Source organism: Dermacentor silvarum, chromosome 5 (genome assembly GCF_013339745.2).
Source record: "Dermacentor silvarum isolate Dsil-2018 chromosome 5, BIME_Dsil_1.4, whole genome shotgun sequence".
Taxonomy (NCBI): Eukaryota; Metazoa; Arthropoda; class Arachnida; order Ixodida; family Ixodidae; genus Dermacentor; species Dermacentor silvarum.
The window spans coordinates 66,405,588-66,417,958 of record NC_051158.1 but is presented as its reverse complement, the minus strand read 5'-3'; the positions used below and the strand labels follow the sequence as shown (position 1 = coordinate 66,417,958).

The window sequence follows — 12,371 nt, the reverse complement described above, 5'->3', positions numbered from 1 at the left end:
TGCTGCACGAGTCATGACCGATGATTATGAGAATGTGCGATTAGAAAACTATGAGTGTTTGCAAAGTTATAAAGTTACAGGTAATGCTACAAGAACTTCGTGAGCCAGACACGCACAAGGAAGATTGGACAAATCCATGTAGCACTTGCCATCATTTTCGTGGTTAGTTGAACAACTGCTGCGTCAGAGTTCTGTTTAGCAATTTTTGTAGGAAGCTCTATGGTCAAAATGTTACTTCCAAGCTGAGAAGTCTCTTGGTTCTCCACTGATGAGCACTTTATGTCTCCATCTTGTGACCCATTTGTATATGTTTGGACTAAACGATTTTAGACTGAAAAGCGCTCTTTTGAAACACTACAGGCACTTCTATGGTGGAAAAATGAATATTGGCAGGGGAAAACCAACCTTCCAGTTATCACATTCCAAGCCATGGTGCCATAGATGTCAGTGTGACATTGCTGATTTTGCTGCAATGACACATATTTTGGCCGTTTTTTTGCAGTAAGGAATCATAGATGCGAGAGTCAGTCTCTAAACCCTTTTTCATGTAATACTGTACCTTCTTTTCATCGTCATCATCAGCCTATTTTTATGTCCACTGCACGACGAAGGCCTCTCCCTGCGATCTCCAGTAACAACTGTCTTACGCTAGCTGATTCCAATTTGCAGATTCTTTATTGATAGAAATTTATTGAAAGCAAGCACTATCAAAATCCATGATATCGCGGGAAAGTTAGTGAGGGATTTTTAAACTACCATCACCACCAATATTACCCTTTTTCCGTAACTCTCCTCCCTCCCCCCCCCCCCCCCCCCCCCATTTTTTTTTGCTTAAAAGCTTCTTTGCTCAGTCAGAGCAAGCTACTTGATGTTTCAGAACTGTGACCTACAAATATAGCTTAACATCTAACATGACACATTAGCATTTAACACTAACATTCTCTGTGGTCTGCAAGAAAAAGAGGGGCAGTGTTCTCATGCGATGCACAAAGTAATGAAAAATTAAAAATAAGCATTAAAGCACCAAAGGGTAGCTTACTGGCTTGCTATTTTTTCGCTTAGGATATGCCATTTTATTCTTGCAAGTAACCATACACTGCTTTGAAACATGACTTTGGAAGCGATGAATTTCTCACTGTGAAAGATTTTTAAAATTTTTTCGCCTTCTCTAAACTGCTAGTTGAATGTGTTATTAGAGAGCTGTTGTTTCGTTGGAGATGCATAAAATGGGCAGAAAACTGTCCTCAACAGACAGAACATATTAATGCCCATGTATTCAGTATGCACGTAAGCTTTTGTAGTGAACCTAAGCAATGAAATGCTCATGTGGAAGTCAAGTACAAAAGTAAGTGCCTAGAACTGAGATTAAGTGATAGGGAGACTTCAGAAACAGAAGGTCATTGGCAAGCTATCACTTCATATCTATATATCTAGCTCATAATAGCATGGCTGCTGGTGAAGTAAGCAATCACTTACAGACTGCCAAGTAGAGAAGCATGTGCACCAAGAAGGAATGAAAGTGTGGTTAGAATGACGACGAGGTAGGTAAATTTGCCAGAAAAGGGTGAGCACGTGTGACAAAGCATTTGGAGAGCACTGACTGAGGCCTTCGTCCTGCAGCGGCTGAAATGAAGAAGAGCTTGCCCTCTAAACATACATATATGCATGGCTTGTGCAGCACAAGAATTTAAGAACTCGTTTTGAAACCCCTGGTGACAACAGCATATCACGCCTGCGGTTTTAAAGAATGCCCCCCATGTGCCACCTCGGCCGTGAGTGGTGCTTGCCAACACTCCCACCAGGGATAATCTTGTACACAAATACCCAAGTGGCCAAAGAGATGGCGCCTCAGTAGCTCAATTGGTAAAGCACCAGCACTCGTTAAGCAGCAGCCGTGGGTTCGGTTGCCACCTGCGACAAGTTAATCTTTTTGTCCACTTTCATTTTCCCTTTGGCTTATCACTTCTACATTTGCATTAAACACAATTAATTACCCCTATGCTTTCTCAGGTTTTATTACTTCTTCATAAGGTTGCGACTAACAAAAAATCTAGCTCCTCAGATTTTCTTATTCTTCTCACTCATTGCATCAAATGAATTTTAAAGAAAAAGCACTTCTGCATACCCCCACCCACTTTCACGAGTCCAGCTATCTAGCCTCAAAGCTGTACAAACATAACTTAGGTGATTCGCCCCTTGTCACAACTCACCTCTGTAGTCAGCCCGATCCGATTGTATGCAAAGCTATTAGAAATACTATCTTATTAAATGTGATAGCTTCGCTTAGTGTGCCTCCAAAGAGTTTTCTGAATCAGTCTAGCTACCTGGCTTTAAAGCACTACCAACATAAAATAATAAAGAAAAAATAATCACACCCACGACTGTGATACAAACACTCCACTACAACTTTGCGACCACACTGCATTTCCCACAAAAAAGGTTGCGTTGTAACTGTGCTTTTCTAGTTGACAAATTGGTTTTACCATGTCCCACTGAAGGTAACATCACAAACTATAAAATACCTTCTTTCGTGAGACAAAATGAAGCCTCAAACTTAATACCTACCACAAGGAACCAGAGGTGCAATAGACCATGCATTCTAAAGAAGGTTTACAAAATTTGGCAGATATGCGTTATGCTTTAGCCTACACCGTCCCCTACTCACTGTGTCATGGGCCCTGAATTTAGTCCAGAGCAACCAACCTAACTGGTCACAGCAATAATATAACAAACTTGTTAGCACTATCATTTGCCATCACATTCTCCAAATCACCAGGCATGATTATCCTGCAGCAATCTTTATTTGCACACACTGATTCTAGCCTTTAGACAGTACTTAGTCGATGTTGTCGTCTGAAGTCAAAAATACAAAGTTTAGGCTACTTCATCTTCATATCATTCAAATGTTGGCTGAACCAACGTACTCATAGCTTCCATAGATGCCCCAGCGTCAGACTTCCCTCTAGTAAAAAAAGCTTTTATGTATTTTTACAGAGACGGCTTGTTGAGCCTCTACTCTTGCCATAAAAAAAAGTCATCTATCTGCTACTTCAGAAGTTTAGTCTACTAATTCAATTTGAACACTTTCTTCAGCAAACATTTAACTCACTGTAGTGTGTGTCGTCAAGCACACCTTACAAAAGGTAGTGTGAAGCTGCTCCATGCATGTGGCACACATCAAACACCTTTTAAGAGGAGCCAAAGAGGCAGACAAGCTTCTCTTTAATTCATAGTCGCCAGGAAGTGACACAAAATTCGAAAACCAACTATTTGCGGCAGAAAGTAGAATGCACTCTCATAAGTCATCTTCACTTTGAAGCCGCAAAGATGTGCGCTGAAGTCAGCAATGAATTGCCTTTACAATTGTTCTTTCAGTGTGGTTAAAGTTGCTTGGGTCATGGAGTAACATGTCATTACAGCGATCTATTCTAAAAGCCTTAAAGATCTTCCTTAAACAAAGTCATATTGTAGCCATGCATTACCATCTAGCATGTCCTGTTTTTTTGTCATATTTGTGTTGCGTTATTGGAATGACTTGGTTGCTTGACTAGTATGCAAGTGCCGAAACTGCAGAACGTGACATCTTGTTGCTGCGTTTTTAAGCGCTTGTAACAATATATTTCTCTCCATGCTTGCTAAGCGCTTTATCGCCAGAACATTTCTCCTATAACCTCGTGTCGTTTTTTTCCAAGATCTATTCTGAGTGTGGCAACAGTTACTGTTGTGTTCTGCAACAAACCGAACACAAACCCTGAATAAACATTTATTTCTCGCTCTGGCTGAATGCACCCTGGTTACTGCTCAAGCTAGCGTAAGCTATGCAAAACCTACATTCCCAATTGCATCCAAATAAATCAAACCAAAAGCAGTTAACACCGACAAGGCTCCATTCTCACAATTGCGTTGCGAACTGACACCATTACATTCGAAGGTGTTCTCACACAGGTTAAAGGCAACTGCAAGGCCTAGTGTTTATTGAGTTACGGCAACATGAAAACTGGCATGAAAAGCAGGGAGAATGAGAGAGATAGGTATGGTCCCTTTTTAAAAATGGCTTCCTCTGGCACTGTCATGCTCACAATGTTGGCAAAGCACCGGGTGAGAAGACATAAGCTTGCCTAAAGTGACATACAGTCAACTGTGAAAGTTAACAGATTGTGGAGTTGGAGAAAAATATAGTGTTGTATGGCTTTCACTGGCTACAGTCATAAACTGCAAAGAAATTTCATGTCCTTTCCGAGATCCCATGCTCCAAAAGCTTTTGAAGTTTATCATACTTCAAGCAGTGAATATTCTGACACAACACACCAATGATTCTGTACCCTACTGGAAGCACTCTTAAGGTGAACACATAAACACATAGGATAAGAAGATTTCCTTTTGTGACTAGCCTGAGGGGGTATTCTGTAAGTGTCCACCTAGTGGACATATCCATTTCGCCTGCTGCTGATGTTCTGATTGGCTGGGCTGGGGTATGCGTAAGAAGGAGAGGCGCCCCCCAGCCAATAAGCACTTCAGCAGCAGACGAAATGGACATAATTGGACGCTTCACAGAATACCCCCCCCCCCCCCCCTGGAAACACCCAGTTTTGCAACAAAACTGATTTTTCTTTGTCCACTTGCAACCTGCGTTCACACTACTTCCAGCTGTAATTGCAGTTGGGTTGCCTCCAATGAATAAGCAAAGTGCTTGTGGGCTAATTTTAAAGGGACCCTGCAACACCTGCCAATTTTTTTCCAAGATCTATTCTGAGTGTGGCAAAGAAGTCCGAGCAAAAAGAATTATAAGAATGAACACAAGCCAAAGTTATCAGTCGCAAGAACTTCGAAATGCAAGCAAAATGAGTTTTTCTTGACTGGAATTTTCACGGCTCTTCACGTGATATCAGTTTCCCACGACATAAAACTGCCACCCAAAAGCAGCAGGGCACCGATGTTACGTAGTCGAAGTTGGCGTGCAATGGTCGCCAAGCCTGCTCAGCTTTTCGATGGCATAATTTCTATGGTTACAACAGCCTCCACAAGGCAGAAGTTGGCATGCCATGAGCTCAGCACATGGTGAAGGAATGCCAAGATATTCACCCAGCCAGGACTGTTGGGAAAGTTCACCTTCCAGAAATGCCGTAGTTCAAAGCTGACGGGAGATTTAACTGGTCAGCAGTTGAGATAAACAAGTATAAGCAAGCATAGGGGGGGGGGGGGGGGGGGAATGAAAGCAAGGAAGGTATAGAGCTGGGGCTGTTACACACATGGGCACCTTTACATATAGCAAGCTGCTTTAACGAAGGATAAGAATATAAAGATAAAAAGCTAAACTGCAATAGATGTAAAACTTGACTAGCTCAAGCAGGCCCCGTTTCAAACAGGTTGCCATTAGATGTCATCAACCATCAGCTTGGCATGTTGACAATATTTCCATGGGTACAACTAACTTCCATGTGGCTGTTGTTAAATTAGATGACAATGGAATTGGCTGCAGAACGAAATGTACATTTTTATGCAGTACTCGCAATATTGTGCGAATGCAAGTCGCGCATTACATTTTCAACCAATGATCGTAGTGCCTGAGATCGACATCGCATACATTGCTCGAAATCGCTGAACTGTGATGATGCTATTGGTAATGCCCAGCAAGCATTCTTGGATGTATTGCAGGGTCCCTTGAACAGAGGGTGAAACTGTACTTTATACCGGTGTCACACGACCACTTTTGATAGCGATCAAGCCCGATCCGCATCGCAATGCTCGACTGCGATTGGCTCCCTCGCGCAAAGGAGCCAATCACAACCGAGAAATTCAATCTGGATTAGGCTTGATCGCGATCAAAAGTGCACTGTGTGACCCATATTAGACAAAGCCTGTACATACAAGGCAACAAGACAACAACGCCCATGAATAAGAAGAAATCAGAAACCCACAGTAGCCTCAATTGGATAATATACAGCATGAGAAGAAACACGGGACGAATAGCAGACACAGACAAGCACTGCTTGAAAGCGCAATTGTTAGTTTTTCTCTTGGCGTTCTTTCGGTTTCTGTTTTTCGTTTCCTTGTCGGTGGAAATATTTTTCTTTGCATCTGTTCCTGGACATGTATATATGAAGCATGTCTGTCAATAAAATAATCAGCTGAGAGACAGCACTTGTCTGTGTCTGCTATTCGTCCCCGTGTTTCTTCTCGCGCTGTGTATTATCAGTATGAATAACCAACTAGCCCAGTCAGCCACCTTAATAAGTAGTCTCAAGTTGCTTTCCGTCTAGACGGTCGACAAAAAGATATAGAATGTAATGTTTCCGGAAGGAAAACCATAATCTTCAGGCCAGCTCATGTTTTACTCGTGAACCAGGTGGACAGGCAAAACTGAGCACGGTTGTGCGTGTCCAAAGCCGGGTAGCAACAACTCCCTGACACCGGCTAACGAAATAATTTTTGACGCCTCAACGGGTTCTTTGTTCCGGTTCACCGCCACTGCGCGCAACTTTGCAGGGTTGACGTACTTCGCGCGCCAGTCGGTAATTACGGCACCGCTTGACGTTGTTGATTCAGGAGGCGAGCGCGTTCACGAACTGCGGGGCCCGCTCGAACTTTTGAAAACACCCGTCTAATGAGCACCTAGAGACGGTTGTTGTTGTCTCTTTACAATTCACCGCGGCATAGGAACAGCTGTGCGTGCATGATTCATGTCATCCGTGCGCACCTGACGCACGACGCAATCACGACAACTCTGCGATCACATCGTCTTCACTGTCGTGGCATCTGTGGACGACGCGACACGCGTCTTATGGCGCATCAGATATGCCAGCAACTCGAATCACAAAAGGCTGTTGCCGCAGCCGTCTTTTCCGACACATTTTCATCACAACGAACAAAAAAAGCTCGGGATGTTTGACGGTCACCAAGTCGCTCTCACGTGTCTTTTTTTGAGCCCGTCACTGAAAAAATCATTGCACCACAACATTTTAATCACTCGGCTTTCTCCTTCTTGTGCCGTTTGTGCTTCTTTTTGGACTTCTTTTTCTTCTTCTTCGAGTGGTCCCGGTCAGTGCTACGCGCCTCCGACGTCGTCGGCTCCTTGCTGGAGGACTTGGAGCGATTTTTGCTCCTGTGCTTGTGTCGCCGCTTCTTTCGTTTGCGGTGCTCGGAGTGGTGGCGACCGCCTTCCGACGCGCTCGGCGAAGAGGACCGGGACGAGCTGCTGCTCGACGTCGTCGAAGACGATGAGGAGGAGGAAGAGGACGACGAAGACGACCTGCGGCGTCGCTTCTTGCTTTTGGACGAGGAGGCATCGGCGGTCGCCGTGCCCGATGTCGAGGCGGCAGCCCGCTCCGCCATGATGCGCTCTCGGTTTTTGCGCAGTTCCTCCTCGAACTTGCTGTTCAAATGTTCCTCCCAGGCGGCCAGCGTGCTGGACCCTTGCTTCTTCTTCTCGATGATCTGCTTCACCTCTTCCCAGGTGGGCCGGTTGCGGCTCAGGTAGTCCTTGATGGTCGGACCACTGGCGCCGGACGGCCCGCGAAGGCGCGCCATCGCGATTGGGTTCATGAACGCATACCGCGTGTCGCGTTTTCCCATGGTGCCGACGTGAGGAAGTAAGATCGGTCAAGAGACAGGAGGAGGTGCTGTTCCGCGCTCCCGGTCACCCGATGTTCGACCGGTGCACGGGCAAACAACGAGCGTCAGAAAGAAACGGAGTCAATAGTTACCTAGTTGCGATCCCCTCGCTGGTAGCGAGGAAATAATGCGCTGCAGCGCCGCCGCCATCTTGAAGGTCAGGAGGAAGAAAACGTGATGAAACGCAAAACAGGCGTGTTTAGAGAAATTTAAACTAACATTTCAAAAAGTTATTAATAAAATATTCTAAATTAGTGCTGTAATTAGAATATTGCTTTATTAGAGCATACATATTTAATAAAATATTTTTTTGTACGTGTGCCTCTGCCGTTTTTGCGTAACGTTCCAAAGTCGGTAATGGCGGGCTGCTTGGATCAAGTTGGTTCGATGCGGACCCGATGAAAGTGCGTTACCAGTGGGCGAAATTTTAGAATATCAACCTAACTATGGCCGCTGCGTGCATAATTCTCGACTCGGATGGTGATGACGAAGTCGACTGCGGCTCGTGCGAGGTTCCTACCACGCCAGCGCGCGACGTTTCGCGGACTGGCGACGCAGTGCCGTTTGTGGATTTGTGCAGCGATGTCGAAGAAAACGACTGCGACGATCTCCTGGTCGACGCCGCGCCGTCTAAAACCCAGGAAAAATCATCACCAGAGGAACGCCGCAGCAAGGGCGTGGTGATGACGTCGACTCCGGCTGAGGCACCCCCACAAACGAGGTGGTTTCTCTTGTAGCACAAGTCGAAATATTTTGTTCTGCTTTGGTTTGTCTTTCGCTAGCTTAACGCTCGTTTTGTGTGCAGGTTTAAGAACATCCGTGATTTTTTTTAACTGCCTAGCCTCTCGAAGTCTGGACTTTCTGCTACGTATTTAGCTATGATGAATACTTTCGTGTTACTTCCACGACGAACCCAGACCAGGCAAAACATGATTGAATGCTACTCCAATGCCGCTTATGTTGGTAGAGAGAGTATATTTACTTTAAAAGGAGGAATAACAGCTCTAAATACATTATAGTTGACAGCTTTGCAACATGCTACAATCTGTAATCTTGGATTATGTTCAGAGCTCTTTGTATAATATTTAGATTGATGAAAGCTTCATTGTGCTACCATGATTCCAAAAGTTCTATTCTTACTTACTTTTGTGCTTGACTTTGACAAACGTCCACCAATGGTTTCTGTCCAATTTTATTTATTGCACTGTAGAACAACCACGAGCTGGGCAAGTCAGAATGGATTCATTTTGAGAAAGGCCCAGTATGAACGAAGACACTAAATGTTCATCACTAATTATCAACTAAGCACTAAACATTCATCAGTCATGGGACATGAGTGCGAGCGAGCTGCTGATTGCACTGGCAGAAGGCGAGATTTCATATGTAAAGTGTCTCGTGACTCAGTGGTTGGCTTTGATGATGGGTTTCATCATGAAGGCCTTTCATTCATGGTGCTCATACATGTTTAAGATGTTTGCACAATGCCATGTATATTCTTTTCTTTTTGTATGTGTGTGTGTCTCTCTTGCATTTTTTTTAATAAACGCTGCAACCTCATAGTGTTTTCTTGCTCTAGTGTCATTGAAAACACTATGTGAGCACTTCTGCTTTTTGCCTGCATGGAAACGCGGCCACTGTTACTGGGTATCAAACCCAATAACCTGTATTCGGCAGTAGAATGCGGTAGCCACAGAGCTCCCATGACAGGTATGCCGTTTTGGGGTTCATCTGTCTGAACACGCTGTTGGGTTTTGTTCTTTCCCTCTTGCTTTTTCACACTTGCAGTGAGAACAGCGGCAGGAACAGCACCTCCGAATGTGAGGTCCATCGTGGCAGCCTGTGGGACAGCGACGATGAGGAGCTAGCACCGCTGTCGGCTAGGCTGCAGCCGCGACAAGCCAGCAGCAGGTCGGCATCTACGCTAATTCTAGATGGAGAACAGGAAACAGGGTGTTCTCGGGGATTCACAGTTGAACCTCGTTATAACGAAGTTGCATGCGTCACGAAGATATTGTTATATTCGATATGAGCATATATTTGTTACATGCTATTATTGGCCACCCTGTCCATTGTGCAGACGGTCGGCAATAGAAAACTTTCTCTGCCAGTCTCCCTGCGCAAACTTATTTGTGGAGTCGGGGTGAAAGCAGCATTGCCATGCCACCCGCTCTCCCCACCACTGCTCTCTGCCCCCTTTGCCCCGCGACAGCTATGTTGCACTTAGGGGCATCACAAAAAAAAAAAAAAAAAAAAAAAAAACTACTATAGTACAGTCTTACCTTGAAATAACAAACGCAGATGTAATGAATTATTGGATATAGCGCAGCAGCTCTATAATATTTGTGGTCAATGTCAGCATGTGACAAATATATGCTTATAATAATGTGTATTGGAAACAACAAAGTTATTATTTTGTCGAGTGTGAGTTCGTTTTAACGAGGTTCTGCTGTACTATTTGTGAGTAGCCGCTAGCTTGGAACATGTTTTATTGTTGTTCACTGGCGACCTCTTGTGGTGACGAGTAAATCAGGTGTTGGTCTAATCCAAGCCGATGGCCAGGACAAACTGGCTGGTCAAGGCGGCAGAGGATTTTTTTCACTTCGAAGCGTGCTGTCAGGTGATGCCACCCTCGTGTGCTATAGTGGCAGAAGAGTAGAGAGAATCATCATGTTGCCATCTCACGGATAATTTTATCTCGATTCCACTAAGTTTCTTGCAGTGCCATGGTTGAATGTGTCATCAACACAGCACCACAATGATTCTGCGATTACTTTTAGCGCTGTGAAAGACTTTATCAAAACTGAACCACGAACCTCTGCAAGTCTGATTGCACTTCTTGAAAAATTCAGCACTCACAAGTGACGAGAGCACAAATCAAAGGAACCCACGGGGCAGAAGCACTGACTCGCAATTCATTTTTTATTTTTACAAATTGCAGATAAATAGGGGGAACTATATATAAAAAAATAAAACGGTAAACAGTATACAACAAGCAACAAATACATCTCAGCATGTGCTGATTAGAGGTGATAAACACGAATCAGTATGAGGAGCTCAAGTGCTCAAAAATTAAACTTCATTGTCAAGCAGTGCCAGTGATGGTTGGCCAACCCATCTCTCAGCCCGTTTTCTTTTACATGAAGCGCTTCTGTTATTTCACGTGTGAGTTGACTTTTGGGAGTGAACAAAATCGATGTGTCCTGAAAGATAGCTTCACAACTGCTGTTTCTTCCTTTAGTGCTTGTGCGGGCTGAATTTTTGAAGAAATATTGGATCCGTACCAACTCGCTCAACTTTCAGTGCTTCTGCAGTTTGATTGTCTTTGTATCTGTAGCTGCAGCGTATCACACCTGTTTGCTGTTGATCACGTGTCGGTGCTGAATGACTCGTGAATTCTCTCCCTCCTGCACCCTTCTTTTTCCTTGAATGCAAAAATATGTTATGGCATCTGCGTTCAGCATTCTCCTTTATTTTGTCTTTGTCCTATTTAGTCTACCAAATATGAAGACAAGCCCACAGGATACCAAGGCAAGCTCACAAGACACTAAGACAAGCCCACAGGATATGAAAATGAGCCTACAGAATATGAAGACAAGCCCACAGAATGTAATAACAAGCCCGCCGAAACGGAAAATGGTACACAGAATTTCTGACAGTGAGGATGAAGACGGGCTTCCAGATCTGGGACATGTAATTGGTACTTGTGTAGGAGCCGGGGGGAACGCTCGTCCTCTGACCATGAATGGTCAGCCTGCCCCCGCAGTGCCTGCGGCAGACACGGTTACACATGCAAGTATTTTTTTTTCTATCTTTTATTTTGCTGCCACCGAGACTGGTACTACCAGCATTAATTAAAATGCAAACAAGAAAACGCTCTCTAGGACGCCTGTTCTGTGTACATGCAAGGTAGTACTATGTGCACTTGTTCTGTAGCCGCTCTTTTTAAGTGTGGAGTGCATCGAAATGCACATTGTGGAGCTCAGATTAAGCTGCCGTTATAAGTTCTGATGAATCTGGAAGTGGGCAATAACACAGCATAGTAGCCTTCTATTTGTTTGCATTTGAATTTATGCAGCTTATATATATAATAGTGCCAAACAACTGTTGCATTCTATATGCATCATGACTAGCATTGAGGAGTCTATATTATACAGCTGCCATTCTTACAGAAGCATAACCCCCTCCCCCTCTTGCACATTCTAGAAAATGTACTCAAATGGGGAAACCACCAAAAGTGCCTGCCAAACTGTGCTGGCACACTGTCTTGCATGGCACTTGACTTTTTTTGTGGTCAAGACCCTCACTGCGTACATGTTTGTGCTCTACAGCAAGCTGCACAATAAAGCCTTCATTCTCCTTCAGTGGCCTGCTCATGTCAAACCTGTATACCGGCCAACTCTCCTGAATCTTCTGTAATGTTTATGAGTTTGGGCTTGTTCTAAAGTTTCATGAATGTTTCATCCAGTTTTATGAGAAACAAATTGAGGTCATGAAAACGTTTTTGTCGGTTTCAGTCGGAGGACTTCCAAGGGTCGGGTCTCTGACCGTATCCTTGGAACTCTTTTGATTGTAACAGGACTCCAGAGGGGCACCTGATTCGAACAATTCAGATAAGTTTTAAACCAATGGTGAAGGCACTGTAAAAGTCCCTGTGACATAAAAAAACAACAGTGTGTTGCTTGTCAGTTTGTGCTGTTGCAAGGTTGCTGCTGCTTGTGCACTGCATCTAAAGGGAAATGACAGTTTGGAAAGCGCATATG

General features: G+C 44.2%; 2 protein-coding genes and 1 long non-coding RNA gene across 3 annotated transcripts; 2 read left to right on the top strand and 1 right to left on the bottom strand.

Moving 5' to 3' along the window:
* Positions 1–4,975: 4,975 nt before the first annotated feature.
* Positions 4,976–5,204, top strand: LOC125945841 (uncharacterized). The gene is made up of 2 exons (XR_007467149.1): positions 4,976–5,103; positions 5,145–5,204. It is a non-coding gene; the product is annotated as an uncharacterized LOC125945841 (long non-coding RNA).
* A 1,109-nt stretch (positions 5,205–6,313) lies between these two features.
* On the bottom strand, positions 6,314–7,735 carry LOC119453429 (protein FAM133). The gene has a single exon (XM_037715456.2). The coding sequence runs from the start codon at positions 7,570–7,572 to the stop codon at positions 6,964–6,966; it is 609 nt and encodes a 202-aa protein (XP_037571384.1). The 5' UTR covers positions 7,573–7,735; the 3' UTR covers positions 6,314–6,963.
* Positions 7,736–7,921: 186 nt separating this feature from the next.
* Positions 7,922–11,466, top strand: LOC119454151 (uncharacterized). The gene is made up of 3 exons (XM_037716148.2): positions 7,922–8,332; positions 9,397–9,519; positions 11,103–11,466. The coding sequence occupies exons 1-3, from the start codon at positions 8,058–8,060 to the stop codon at positions 11,464–11,466; spliced, it is 762 nt and encodes a 253-aa protein (XP_037572076.2). The 5' UTR covers positions 7,922–8,057.
* The last annotated feature ends 905 nt before the right edge of the window (positions 11,467–12,371 follow it).